This window comes from Myxocyprinus asiaticus, chromosome 11, assembly GCF_019703515.2.
Source record: "Myxocyprinus asiaticus isolate MX2 ecotype Aquarium Trade chromosome 11, UBuf_Myxa_2, whole genome shotgun sequence".
NCBI lineage: Eukaryota > Metazoa > Chordata > Actinopteri > Cypriniformes > Catostomidae > Myxocyprinus > Myxocyprinus asiaticus.
Window position 1 is genome coordinate 46,611,616 of NC_059354.1, and position 14,589 is coordinate 46,626,204.

A 14,589-nucleotide genomic window follows, 5' to 3' on the forward strand; every position below is an offset into this window, starting at 1 on the left:
ATGGGATTTTGTTATAAAATTGAAATGCGAAGATCTTAAAATTATTTTTTTGAGTGTAACTGACCATTTATTCTATGCATGGATCATAATGAGAAAATAATGTTACTTATGTTATTAGAAGTCATTATAATTATTATATGTATTTAAACAAATTAGTCAATATTATCATTAACATTATGTGGCTGGATTACATATTTGTGTATGTATGCACATGTATATATTGTTTACATTTGTTTATGGTAAATATGTGCCAGCTGAGTCAAGTTTTCTTCCTCGTCTACTTAAACATAGAGTGTTTTGTCCTGCTTTGAAAAATGTATATTGTGAAAAGCTCTGTAAAAATACATTAAATTGAATTACATTACATGATGTAAAGGCAACATTTTGGCTTTTGGCTTTCAATGTAAAAAGTTTGGCTAAATCAAGCCTGATGGTTTACAAAGATAGTTGTCCCTTTAAGGATTTGCATGACGTAACCTACTCCACTGGTAGGCTTGGTGGGGTTGCCAGCGCAACAGTGTAACAAAAGTTTAAAAGGTTGCCGAGCAACACACACTGCAGAGTACGGAAATGTTACCAACGTTTGCCAAGTTTGCCGATTTGTAAAGAAATAATATATTACATATCATTATATGCCGGATCAACAAATGTGAGAAGAAGTAAAAAGCAGTTAAAATGTCAACAGCCTCAATAACAGCTGCTGTTGTTCAATATGGTCGGAGAAAAGGCTCGAGTAAACGAGGTGAGTCTGCATACTCAAATATGAAAATATCTGAAAATATGCAAAGTTTTAATGATAAGAGCTGATGCTCAGTTAATATGTTGTCAAATGCATTTTTATATACAGTTGTGAATTCGGAGATGGAGAAAACCGAAGCAAGTCATCCCCCAGACATTCGTCAAGTGGCAGTTTTGTCCAAATCGGAATGGCAGCGGATCCAGGACAGTGTGAATGGAGTGAACAAATACAACCGAAGTGTCATTGAAGCAGCTGAACAGCGGGAGGCGCTGCACATGCGCTCTAAAGAGCTGGTCAAACACTGGTCAAATACCATTGCTGTAAGTATGGGGCAGGCTGTATTTGTTTAGGTTTGACTCTATTTTAGGCAATATCTGGGGAAATTGCACAGTGGTGTGAATTGTCTTTAACCCTTCTGCGACCTTCTGGACATTTTTGTCTTTTTTATTATTTTTTTTCTCGATCATTTTGGCTGTGTTAATGCCAGCGGCATACATTTTGCCAAAGGTGTGTATTTTTTGGGGAATTTTTATATTTCAACCTCAGTTCCTATAATACAGCTATATACACAGTGTACACAAAAGGGACTTTAAGGACAAAAATGTCCCCATGAAACCCATTAAAACTGCAATATTTGATCCCAGTGCCATTAAAGCATAAAATTACGAATTCTATGATATTATGCTTTCATTTCGGAGCCCTGGCTTCACCATTTAAATTTGTAATATTTTCCACCAGATGGCGCCATTTTTCTCATGTTTAGCCTATGGAGCAAATACATGCTTTTTTCCCATTGTCTGTTTGCTGTATTATTGAGCATTGCAGGACAATTGAATAAATGATGCAGCTAAACTTGTGTGGGTGTGTTGGTATGGATGTCAGAGTGTGTAAAAAAACAACAGTGGCATTATGTAAACAAACTGGCATTTAAAGGGTTAAAATCCTGAAAATGAATGAATATTTGGTAGTTATGGTCAGGACTGATGTTGGTTAAAAAATCTAAGTCAGTGAAAGTGGAAAATAATGTTAATATATAATATTATTATGGCAGTTTTTTTGACGTGGATATTTTTGTCCTCTAAGGACCTCTGAGTAACTTTTTGAAATTGAAGCACAAGGGTTAAGCAAATTTTCATGCATTGGTTCCCAACTGGTTTTGCTTCAGGACCCAGATTTTAAAGTGGACATCAGTTGGTGACCCAACCAACCCAGTACCAAAATCGTTTATTTTACAAAAGTAAACATAAATGTCCTTAAAGTCAAACACTGAAACTTATTAAAATGATCAGGAATTGTAATAATAACAAAACACATTTGCAACATGCATAAACAACAGCAGAAATGGGATTTACCATGTGATACCTTTTAAAAGACCTAAAGAACCTATTTGTTTTTCTCTCTTACAAATGCACAAATATATGGTTAGTTGCATTTTATTATTTGCATTTAGCATTGATTTTCTGCTGTTCATGGTCTAACCTGCTACCTATTTTTGCAACCTAGTCTCACTAGATGGATGTTACTATAACTACATTTTTGCAAAGTGACTTTTACGTGCCGAGTTCTTCATTCCGCTGCAGTTTCCTGGTGAAATAAACTTTAGAGGTGCTACAACAACTGTACGTTTTATTCACTTTCACACAAATCAGGAGTACAATGGCTGAGTATGACTTAATAAACACTTATTTTTCTCACTATCACTCACACACTGCTATATTATGTTATCGCTAAACTTTTACTATAACAAATCATTTGAAAAACTGATATATTTTAACACTTGTATTATAGATCCTCCTACATTTACACACTTATTCCAACATGATTAGCTTACACAGTAGCTCACCTGATAGTGTGATGGACTTTGGACTCAGAAGACCGTGGTTTGAGCCAAGTCAAACACGCAAGCTGACACGTCAGACGAAAATCTCATAGAAATGATACATGTTGATGTGGTTACACCAGAAAATGTGCTTTTCATTTTGCTTGTTTTTTTTTGGACACTATCTGTTAGGTTAAGGTGTTGGTTTAGGGTAAGGATGTCTGTTTTTTTTTACCTCTCATTTATCTTTTAGAACACTATTGGTTAGGTTTAGGTTAAAGTTTAAGGTTAGGGAGGTATGTTTTGCTCATTAAAAAATCCATCTAAAATTCACCATGTCTGATTAACACACCATTCCATTTGCTTTTGGCGCCCCCCGCTGGACATTTCACTAGGAACCTGCAGTGAAACATGTAACAAGGCACGTAAATTCCTTTTGTAAAAATGTTTCCATGGTCATGTAATGTTAATGAGATCAGGCTGCATTTTTAAGAACCAACAATCTTGTGTCATTACAGGGACAGCGGCAAAAGAAGCTAGAGGCGAAAAAAGTTCGAGAGGCAATTGAAGAAGAGGAGAGGAAACAAATTGACATAGAAGAAGTGAAATACCAGGCCCAGATGCGGAAGGAGGCCATTGAGAAAGCAAAAACCCTGCAGTACTACCAGATTGACAGAGTGAAAGGATTCCATGTTGGTGTCTTACATTATTTAATCACATATCTGTGTTTTGAGTGCTAAGTGATATAAAGACATCATTTTGTTTTTGTTTTTCCTCCTTGTGTTTCTTCAGAGTGCCCTGTTGTTGGCAGAGGTTCTGAAGGAAAGGGAAGCTCAGATTGAGCTGAAACACAGGAAGCAGAATACCAGCAAAGACGTGGACAGAGAGTTCTTGGCAGTAATGGCTCACAAAGATGAGCAGGCCCTCCAGCAAGAGCAGCAGAAAGCCCTGCAGAGGAAACAAGACCAACTGGCTATTGCTGAGAGCTTGAAAAAACAGTGAGGAAAAACTATATAACATTTAACTGTTTGAATTTATTTGAACTCCTGGGGCCGGTTGCACCAGCTATACTTAAGTTACAATGTAGCCTAGTTGTGGCGTAAATGGGCACTAAGTCAATTTACGCACTACTAAATATTTGAGGTAGAACATAACATACGTATAAACTAAATATTTACGGAAGCCTTCAACCAGGAGAACCAGTTAGAATAAAAAAGCAGACGGACTTAATGACATCAATGAGCTTATGTTTTGCATGACAGACTTCAATCCTTTAGACATATATGATGATGTTGATATTTATACTAATTTACATTTATGAGAAAGAGCATTATATATATATATATATATATATATAAACTATCTTAGTGGATATTCGGTATTAGCATTAGTGTTTTGGGAGAAAATAAAATGAAAGGAGACTTTTACCCCATGGAGCCTTTAGCCCTGTTTTACCCGATTTATTTATTACCCCTTATTCATCTGTAGAACAGAGTAGAGCAGAATAGAATAGAGTAGAATAAAAAGAACAGAATATAATAGAGCCGAATAGAGTAGAGCAGAGCAGAATTGAGCTGAATAGAGAAGAACAGAATAGAATAGAGCAAATTAGATCAGAATAGAATAGAATAGAGCCGAATAGATCAGAATATAGTCAAGCAGAATAGAACAGAGTGGAATAGAATATAATAGAGCAGAATATAGTCGAGCAGAATAGAACAGAGTGGAATAGAATACAAGAGAGCAGAACAGAATAGAGATGAATAGAGTAGAGCAGAATAGTAAAGAATATAATAGAATAGAGCAAAGTAGAATAAAACAGAAAAGAAAAGAATAGTGCAGAATAGAATAGAATAGAACAGAATAGAGATAAATAGAGAAGATTAGAATAGAATAGAGTAGAGCTAATTAAAACAGAATAGAATAGAGCAGTATAGAATGGAATAGATCTGAATAGAGCAGAATGGAATAGAGTAGAGCAAAATAGATCAGCATAGAATAGAACATAATAGAACAGAGCAGAACAGAATAGAGTACAATATAATAGAGCAGAATAGAATAGAGTCGAACAGAATAGAATAGAATAGATTCGAGCGGAATAGAATAGAACAGAACAGATCAAATGTTAGATAACAAATTAAAAGCATTTTTGCACCCACGTTTAAGGTGTTGCAAGTGATTTTAGCCGTTTTGGACATTCCACTAGACTAGCCATTGATTAAGCCACACCCCCCTTTCCAAATCCAAAACCCCACACTCCAGAGACACGCCGCACCCGCAAACACACTCGAGACCATTGTGTTGGAGCAGATGGAGGAGGGAGGAGCATTTCACCATCTGAGTGTTTCATGGGAGCAGGAACCATACCAGTACATTATACGAGCATACAGTGCATTCAGAAAGTATTCAGATGCTAAGTTAATTTTTTTCACATTTTGTTATGTTGCAGCCTTATGCTAAAATGCTTTAAATGATTATCTTTTCACATCAATCTACACTCCATACCCCATAATGACAAAGAATGTAAAGACTATGTAATTGTTTCTATGGCCATTAATACTCTATTTTACACCTCGTTCAATTATTACTATTTACTGTAAATTGAAAAAGTCTAGAAATGTACCCTATTTATAATAATAATTATCTATCCTCCCATGCAAACTGAAGGTGAGTCTCTCGTAAGCTGCCACCCGTCCCAATTCAGAGAGCCACTCACGAGAGGATGGCTTTCCAGGAGACTTCCAACTTCTTGAAATGATTTGTCTGCCCAGCATAATACAGCTCTGAATCCACTGTGATTCAACTTTCCTGATGTGACTTAAAGGCCAAGGATCACCAAGAATATACAAACTGGGACACAAGTCAGACTGGGCCTGTGATATCTCAACTATATAATCATGAATCTCTCTCCAAAAATATTGAACTTCTGAGCATGACCAAAGGGCAAGGACTAGATTTCCCTCCTCCCTTTGGCAATGCCAGCAATCTCGACTATCCCTTAAACCCACTCTAAATAACCTACTAGGTGTCCAGTAGAACCTGTGTAAAAATTTGAATTGAATTAGATGTGTTTTAATGCCTCTAGACATTTGCTTAAGGTTTCCAGTAATCTTTTCCCATTCTTTTTCTATAAATGTAATCCCTAAATCTTTTCCCCATATTAATTTTAAAGCAGAACTAGTCTTATTGTCTGCATGACCAATAAGCAAGGAGTAATATTTAGATGCCTCATACCCAGACCCCAAAACATTAAAAAGTGTCTTAAGAATGTTTCTCCTATGAAGAGGATGGAGCGTAGAACCAAAAACGCTTTTGAGCATATGCCTTAACTGTAGGTTATTAGCTAGGTCAAATTTTTGTTTAAGTCTGTCAAATGAAATCAAAACCATCCTCATAAAGGTCTTCTAAAGTATATATATTTATATCTAACCATTCTTTCCACAGCAAAGGGCACTGTATGCACCTATTAACAACCTTGGATTGGCTGTATGCACCTATTAACAACCTTGGATTGGCCCAAATAGCTGCTTGCAGGTTTGGAGATGGGAAATAATGGGATGTTTACGCACTGACAGGGGAACTTAGTTATTAGTAGGGAAACGAATGGTATAGATGGACAAACATATTTTTCCAGGGCCAAGCATGGGGGAGCTCGCTCCGGAGGTAGCATCCATTGCCCCAGGTGTCTAAGACTAAATGCAAAATAATACAACGATAGTTTGGAAAGGCCAAGTCCCCATCTATCAACTGAGAGCTGAGGTTTTCCAAGACACATTTGGGGTTTCTTATCATTCCACAGGATTTACTTGCAAATCTTGTCAAATCTAGAGTGAACAGAGAAAGGGTTAATAAATAGTTAATTTTGGGTATGCAATTCATTTTCAAAACATTAACCTTACCCCAAATAGAGAGAAGGAGGAGAGCCCATCTTGCCGTATCCATTGAAATTTTATCTAACGGAGTCAAGGTTAGCTTTAACAATATCCTTGAACTGATGGGGAAAAGTGATTCCTAAATACTGTATGCCCCTGTCAGGCCACTTGAATGCGCCAGCCTGAAACAGTGACCTTGGACAGTATGCAGTTAGGGGCATAGCTTCTGACTTTGTCCAGTTGACCTTGTATCCTGACAATTTTTGAAAGAATTTATTATATTGAGCAATGCTGGAATTGAATTAGCTGGATCAGTAACGAACAGCAAAATGTCATCTGCATAAAGCATCATTTTCTAAATTGAACCTCCTACAACTACCCCAGGAAAACTAGTGTTTTCATGCAATGCTACTGCCATGGGTTCCAAGGCTAAACAAAATATTAAGGGGGAAAGTGGGCACCCCTGCCATGTTTCACGGCCTAATTTAAAATATGGGGAGATAACACTGTTAGTCTGGACAGCAGCCTCTGGATGTTTGTAGAGAAGCTTCACCCACCTTATAAACACCGATTTCAAAAGCTTCCAAGGTTAAGAATAAATATTGCCATTCTACACAATCAAAAGCCTTTTCGGCATCGAGTGACACAGCAGCAGTTGGAGAGCTATCGTTTCTCACCACCCACATAAAATTGATAAAGCGCCTAATATTATCCGAAGAATATCTATTATGTATAAACCAACCTGGTCAGGGTGTATAAGAGTGGCGACTACTCCTTGTAAACGGTTGCCAATAATTTTTGCAAGAATTTTGACATCGAGTGAGATCAATGAAATTGGCCGGTAACTGAAGCAATCATTTGAGCTACTCCCTTTCTTTAAAATTACAGAGATTAAAGCCTGGCATAAAGTTTGGGGTAGTGCACCCCTGTTTAAGGCCTCATCGTACATGTCTTTTAATAAGGGAGTTAATTCTGAACAAAAACATTAAAAAAATTCAGCTGTGAATGTATCAGGTCCAGGGGCCTTCCCTGTTGGCATATTCTGTATCACTTCTTTAATTTCATCCTCTGTTATAGCTGAGTCTAAAAGCTCACGTTGATTCTCGTTAAGAATAGGAATGTTAAGTCCTCTGAGAAAATGTTTCATTTCCACCTCAGAAGAGCTACTGCAGGATGTATAAAGATTGGAATAAAACTCCCTAAATGTAGCATTAATATCTGTGGCCTTGGTTGCGAGGTTACCCCACTGGAAAGAATAGCCATATTGTGGCAGAAGAATTTTTGTCTTACTCTAAACAAATCAAACTCCACCTTCTGGGTAAGAATGATATTATATTGATACTTAAGCTGTGCTAATTTCCTTAAATTGGACTGGTCCATCTTTTGTTTGAAACAATTTTCTGCATCCTTGATTTGCCCTTATAGTAGAGACAGCCTTTCCTGATCTAACTTTTTCTTAGTTGAGCTCTTCAGAGATGTTCGATTGGGTTCAAGTCCAGGCTGGGCCACTCAAGGACATTCACAGAGTTGTCCCTAAGCCACTCTTGCATTGTCTTTGCTGTGTGCTTAGTGTCATTGTCCTGTTGGAAGGTGAATCTTCAGCCCAGTCTGAGGTCCTGAGTGTTCTGGACCAGGTTTTATTAAGGATATCTCTGTATTTTGCTGCGTTCAGCTTTCTTTCAACCCTGACCAGTCCCCTAGTCCCTGCCGCTGAAAAACACCACACAGCATGATGCTTCCACCACCATGCTTTACCATTGGAATGGTATTGCGCAGGTGATGAGCGGTGCCTGGTTTCCTCCAGACATGATGCTTGGAATTGAGGCCAAACAGTTAAATCTTCGTTTCATCAGACCAGAGAATCTAGTTTCTCACAGTCTGAGAGTCCTTTAGGTGCTTTTTTGTGCCTTCCACTGAAGAGAGGCTTCCGTCTGGCCACTCTGCCATAAAGCCCAGATCGGTTGAGTGTTGCAGTGATGGTTGTCCTTCTGCAAGTTTCTCCAATCTCCACACATGATCTCTGGAGCTCAACCAGAGTGACCATCGGGTTCTTGTTCACCTCTCTTACCAAGGCCCTTCTCCCCCATAAAATTAGATTTTTTTATATTAAGAGAAAGTTTGTTCATCTGAAACCATTTGGAGATAGATGATAGCTCTTCATTTACTTCTCAAATCAGTGTAATAAAATTTTCATGTGAAACAAAAAGATGTGTCATCAGCAAATAAAAGAGGAAGTACATTATTGCAGACCCTAGGTAGGTCATTCATATAACTAAAAAACAATAGAGGTCCAAGAATGGATCCCTGAGTAAATATATATATACATACTGTTCTCTGTCCTTTATAAAATCAACCAGCCATTTTAGAGCAACAACATGAAAGCCATATATTTGCAGTTTTGTAATCAAGATGTTGTGATCGACAGTGTCAAAGGCCTTTGACAAGTGCCAAGAGAGCTTTTTTTGTAATCTAAGGCTGTGGAGATTGGATGAACAAGCTGCAAAAGAGCCATTTCAGTTGACATTTTTTTCCAAAATCTGTATTGGTGGCAATATAGTACAGTATGTTGCTCTCGTCCATATGTTTTTTTTATTCTTGAATAGAATGGTAAAATAGATATAGGGCGATAATTAGTAAATATGCTGGTATCACCTGATTTAAACAGCGGTATGACTTTAGCTACTTTGAGGTCACTTGGTATTATACCTGTTTTAAGAGATAAAGTAAAAATATAAGTAAGGGGCTCAACGATAGAGAGAACTACTTTCTTTACGAAGCTGGATCTTATTTCATCATGTCCTGCAGAGGAGTCTTTCATTTCCAGTATAGTGTCATGCACTTCTTTGGAGGTAGGAGGGTCAAACATGCTTATGCAAAGATACTGCTCCTTGATGTTCACAAAAAGGGATTCAGCTGTATTTTCAATATTCCTAGCCAAAGAAGGACCAGTATTTACAAAAAAATCATTAAAACCATTTGTTATATCAGAAGAACTAGTATAATTGCTCATACCATAGGATAACTGAAATGGAATATTAATTAGGTTCCACAGAGATTTTATATTAGTATGAGATTTTTCAAATTTATCTGAGAAATTTATGTTGATGTCCTGTGTCAAAGAATATATATCATCAATGGAATGTTTAATTATAATTTGATCAAAGGAAAATCGATAGCTCATAAAAAAGATAGGTGAACAGGTAATAGAGGCGTTTACTGCATGTTATTTTATAAACAAAAAAACACTTACAGCACCTTTAAATATCTGGGGCATTTTGTTATAGTCAATACTATTCAATAGTCCATTACTATTTTTTATGTTGGCCAAAGTGCCAACAGTTGTTATAACACTCAATTTGAGACTACTCTACTTTAGGTTTTTGCTGTTTGAAGTTGTCTTGACGTTTCACACTTTATTAGGGTGAAGGATCAGGAACTGAAGAAAGAACAGGAAAAACAGGATATCAAACGGGAGGCGGAAGAAGTTGAGCGACTCAGAGAGCTTCATCTTTGGGAGCAATACATGAAAGAGCAAAAGAACCAGGAAGAGAAAAGAAACATAATGAAAGCTCATCATGTAAGACACTCACATGCAAACTGCTTATGGACAACAACAGTAGATCGACTGTTACTGAACTAATGATGCTGTTTCTAAATTCTTGCCTCTGTCAGGAGCATCTGGCCATCAGAGAACTCATAAGAGCATCAGAGGCCCAGAGACAGAAAGAAGAGGAGGAGAAACGCATTCAGATGGCCAGCCATAAAGAAAAAGTTATGAAAATGAGGAAAGAAAAGCAGGAGGAAGTGTTTAGGTATTGTATATCACAGTGGCAATCACAATAGCAACACATGGTAAATATTTCCAGTGGACAATGTCTTTTTTACGAGGGTTAGGCCTTTACGGGGACTTTTATTTCTTAACCATATTAAAGCATGCTGCAAGTGAGTGAAATAAGTTCTCAGTCTGGACAATTATGGCTGTTACTTTTAAAATCAAGTCAAAATCAAACACAAAATTAGCTGTACGGGTCACAACAGTGTCTGTAGATGCACAAAACCTAAAACTAAATAGGCCTAATAGAATATTATAAATTATGAGATTACAGGTAAAACAACTGAGGAGTTCACTACGAGGGTAGTTTTACCCACAAAATGTAAATATCTGGGGTATTTTGTCACTCTTGACAGCATCTTTAATCTATGACATAATGTCATGTTTGTTCACTGCTTGCTTTGTCTCAGCAGAGGGGTTGTATTTGCCATGTTTGTTTTTACTATAGAGACCTCCAGAGACGCAGACAGACTATTATTGAGAAGTTAGCAGCACAGAAGCAGGAACAGATCAGCAATGAAGAAGAGATTATTGCCAAAGCAGTCTCTGAGCATGAGGCAAGACAAGCTCGAGAACAACGTGAAAAGGAGGAGAAACATGCAGCCATGTTGAACTCGATCGCCACACACAGGGAGGCCGTGGTAAGTAATCTTATCCTCCCATCGCGTAATGAATTAAAAACTTGCTTAAAGGGTAAGTTCACCCAAAAATGAAAATTCTCTCATCATTTACTCACCCTCATGCCATTCCAGATGTGTATGACTTTCTTTCTTCTGCTGAACACAAATTATGATTTTTAGAAGAATATCTCAGCTCTGTAGGTTTATACAATGTAAGTGAATGGGTGCCAAAATTTTGAAGCTCCAAAATCCACAAAAAAGGCAACATAAAATTACTCCAGACAACTCTGGTGGTTAAATCCATGTCTTCAGAAGCAATTTGATAGGTGTGGGTGAGAAACAGATCAATATTTTTTTTTGCCATAAATTCTAGAGGTAGATCGATATATTGGTTTTACAATTAATCGGTGCCGATAGTTGCTTTTAGGAACTATCGTTATCGACAAAAATCTGTGCCAATGGTTTCAATGATTTTTTTGTCATTTCTTCATTTCAAAATAAGAGTCCCCGGTGTATTTCAGGCTTGTTTATACTTAAAAGTCCTACATTATGCATCAAATCTACACTGCATCTGAGATTTTATTCATTTAGGACTCTTTGTCTGTTAGGTAAGGAAAGAATACTATTTTTTTTTACATTTTAAAAATCAATTTTAAAAACTATTAGCTGATTAATCTGTTATCGGCCTTTCCCACCACTTTAGTTATCATATCGGCAAAATCCACTATCGGTTGACCTCTAATAAATTCCCCTTCCTGCTCAGTCAATCTCCACTTCACTTTCACTTTTCCATTCTTCTTTTTCTGTTTTTAGTGATTCACATTCTTTGTGCATATCGCCCCCCTACTGGGCAGGATGAGAATTTATGATTTAAAATGACAAAAATGTAACTGTTTCTCAGCCACACCTATTGTATCGCTTCTGAAGATATGGATTTAACCATTGGAGTTGTATGGATTACTTTTATGTTCCCTCTATGTGGATTTTGGAGCTTCAAAATTTTGGCACCCATTCACTTGCATTGTGAGGACCTACAGAGCTGAAATATTCTTCTAATATTAATCTAATATTCTTCTTTCTGTTCTGCAGAAGAAAGAAAGTCATACACATCTGGGAGAAGTTAATTGTGAGAGAATTTTTTTTTTTTTGGGGTGAACAATCCCTTTAAACAGGAAATGCTTTGAGTAGCATAATGGACAGGAAACTCTTCTTTAACACTCTTTTCCCATTTAAAAGGGTGGAATCATACATTTGTTATTTTATTTTTCCCCTGAGGTATCTGTATAATCATGCATTATTTTATATTTTGGAATTTAAGGTTAATTATGTCTTGTTTATGTACTGAAAAAAAGAATTGTGTTGAAGTAAATATAGCAGATAAGATTAAGTACTTTATACATTAAATAAGTAAGTTAGGGGGGCCTGGGTAGCTCAGCGAGTATAGACGCTGACTACCACCCCTGGAGTCACAAGTTCGAATCCAGGGCCTGCTGAGTGACTCCAACCAGGTCTCCTAAGCAACCAAATTTGCCTGGTTGCTAGGGTGGGTAGAGTCACGTTGGAGTAACCTCCTCGTGATCGCTATAATGTGGTTCTCGCTCTCGGTGGGGCGCGTGGTGAGTTGTGCTTGGATGCTACGTCTCTGCGGTAATGCGCTCAACAAGCCACGTGATAAGATGCGCGAATTGACGTCTTAGATGCGGAGGTAACTGAGATTCGTCCTCCGCCACCCGGATTGAGGCGAGTCACTACGCCACCACGAAGACTTAGAGCGCATTGGGAATTGGGCATTCCAAATTGGGGAGAAAAGGGGAGAAAAAAAAAACCAAATAAATAAAAAAATAAGTAAGTTAGGGTTAGGCATAAACTTAAAAAAATATAAAGTAAATTCTACATTTGTGTTCTTTTAAACATGTATAAATCTAGCTTATAAGTAAATATTATTTATTAATGCTTGTTATCTTTACAAAGTGTTATTATGTATCAAACCTAAAGTAAAAAACCTTGTAATTTGAGTAAAATTCACTGGTAAAGTAAATTTAACTTAACTTTTTGAAGCTGGTGTTCCCAGCATACACTGGGCTTGAATAATTAACGAGCTTGCCTGATTTCTCTGTTTGCAAGTTTGTTGTCACATTTGGGAACTTCTTTATTCTTTTTCTTTTTTGAAGTCTGACATTCATTTTCTAATCAAAATTACCATCATCGTGTTTTGTGCACCAAGTGTTGAAGTCTGTGTGTGTGGCATTAATTTTAATGGAAGATGATGTTGTCTAACTGACTGCATATAGAATTTCCACATGCATGATTAAACTGTTTAAATGTTTATAAGGCAGTTCCAAAATGCGAAATGTTTGTGTATAATGTTTACTTAAATTTTACTCATCTTATTTAGGTACCATTACATCAGGTTTGTAAGTAAAATGTACTGTATTAACTAAAATGTTTAAGTTAAATTAAACTTGTATTCAGTATCATGTCAGGAAGTTAAATAGATTTGACCTATTATTTTACCATTAAAATTTACTTGAAAAAAATATGTGCAAAAATTATTGTGGAATAAACATTAAGTATAACTTACTAGTAATTTTTTTCAGTGTAGATAATTAGAAATACACTTGAAATAAGCATATTTTTCCTAATCCCCATGCTAGAGGAAAGAACAGGAACGAAAGGCGGAGGAGGAAAAACAGAAAGCTTTAGAGATGCTCAACGCAAAGAAGGAAGCAGACAGAATCTTCATGAAGGAGCAAGAGCTTCAAGCTCAAAGAGCCAGAGAAGAAGGAAAAACATTACAGGACATCTACATGCATGATATGGTGGGTATGGCTCTTCATTTTTTAGCTAGTGTGTAACTGTGTTTATATTCTGCACTGAACACCCTAATACTGATTGCAACATTGGTTTTGTGAAGGCTGAAAAACGTGCAAGGGATCACCACTCGAAAAAAGAACAGCAGGACTTTGTGGCGAGAAACGCCGCTCTAATCGTCGAGGAAGAAAACCAGTTCCAGAATTATGCCAAACAGGTCATCGAAACAGCCGAGAAGGCAGGGAGACACACCTACCCGCTCCTCAAGGCTGCCAGAGAGGGAATTGGTGGGGGCTTGGGGCCTACATTCGGTGGACTCAGACCGAGTTATCTAGTCCATGATGAGTCTGGTGTTCAGATGCCCACTTATGTAAACAGCACCACTCAAAATATAAAAGAACTAAATCAGACCGCTGACATCGTACGGTCCAAGAAAAGACTAGGATTTACTTGGTAATACTTTAAAACATCTAGTTGTTAATACTCACACTTGTGGTGACAATAATAAAGATTTTTTGCAAAAGAAGGGTGAATTTTTGAGCTTTCATTAAAACATTGTTTGTTTTTAAATGACAAAACTGTTATATGTTGAATATCTTTTTACAGAGGACACACTAATCTGAACATTTATACAGTAAGTGTGTTTAGAGATATTTTGAAGATGTATAGTTATTTCAGAGGAGAACCTACCTGTTTATAAATAAAAAGTATTCTTCCTACAAACTTGAGTGATAGTTAAAACCAACTAAATCAAGCACAGTGAAATAAAAGTAATTTTGGATGACTCAAATTTTTCTCAATACATCTTGGATCAGTGAAAATTCCATTTTAAGCATAACATAACACAAGATTTCTCACAATAATTGAGCAGATGCTTATGTTCTTTATATACAAAG

The 14,589-nt window shown here is 36.9% G+C and overlaps 2 protein-coding genes across 2 annotated transcripts in view; one reads left to right on the forward strand and one right to left on the reverse strand.

Moving 5' to 3' along the window:
• The window catches only part of LOC127448416 (ceramide synthase 6-like), a 427,716-nt gene that overhangs the window by 95,595 nt on the left and 317,532 nt on the right, over window positions 1-14,589 (reverse strand). The window lies entirely within an intron of this gene.
• cfap210 (cilia and flagella associated protein 210) lies at window positions 545-14,362 on the forward strand. Its single transcript, XM_051710910.1, has 9 exons — window positions 545-742; window positions 848-1,059; window positions 3,077-3,250; window positions 3,351-3,556; window positions 9,851-10,007; window positions 10,103-10,242; window positions 10,711-10,903; window positions 13,537-13,701; window positions 13,797-14,362. The coding sequence occupies exons 1-9, from the start codon at window positions 676-678 to the stop codon at window positions 14,148-14,150; spliced, it is 1,668 nt and encodes a 555-aa protein (XP_051566870.1). The 5' UTR covers window positions 545-675; the 3' UTR covers window positions 14,151-14,362.

Excerpts from the sequence above, each read along its gene's own strand:
- cfap210 (XM_051710910.1), top strand. The coding sequence starts at position 676 with ATGTCAACAGCCTCAATAACAGCTGCTGTTGTTCAATATGGTCGGAGA. Across the intron at positions 1,060-3,076 it reads ACTGGTCAAATACCATTGCT|GGACAGCGGCAAAAGAAGCT; the intron begins GTAAGTATGGGG and ends GTGTCATTACAG. Across the intron at positions 3,557-9,850 it reads GCTGAGAGCTTGAAAAAACA|GGTGAAGGATCAGGAACTGA; the intron begins GTGAGGAAAAAC and ends ACACTTTATTAG.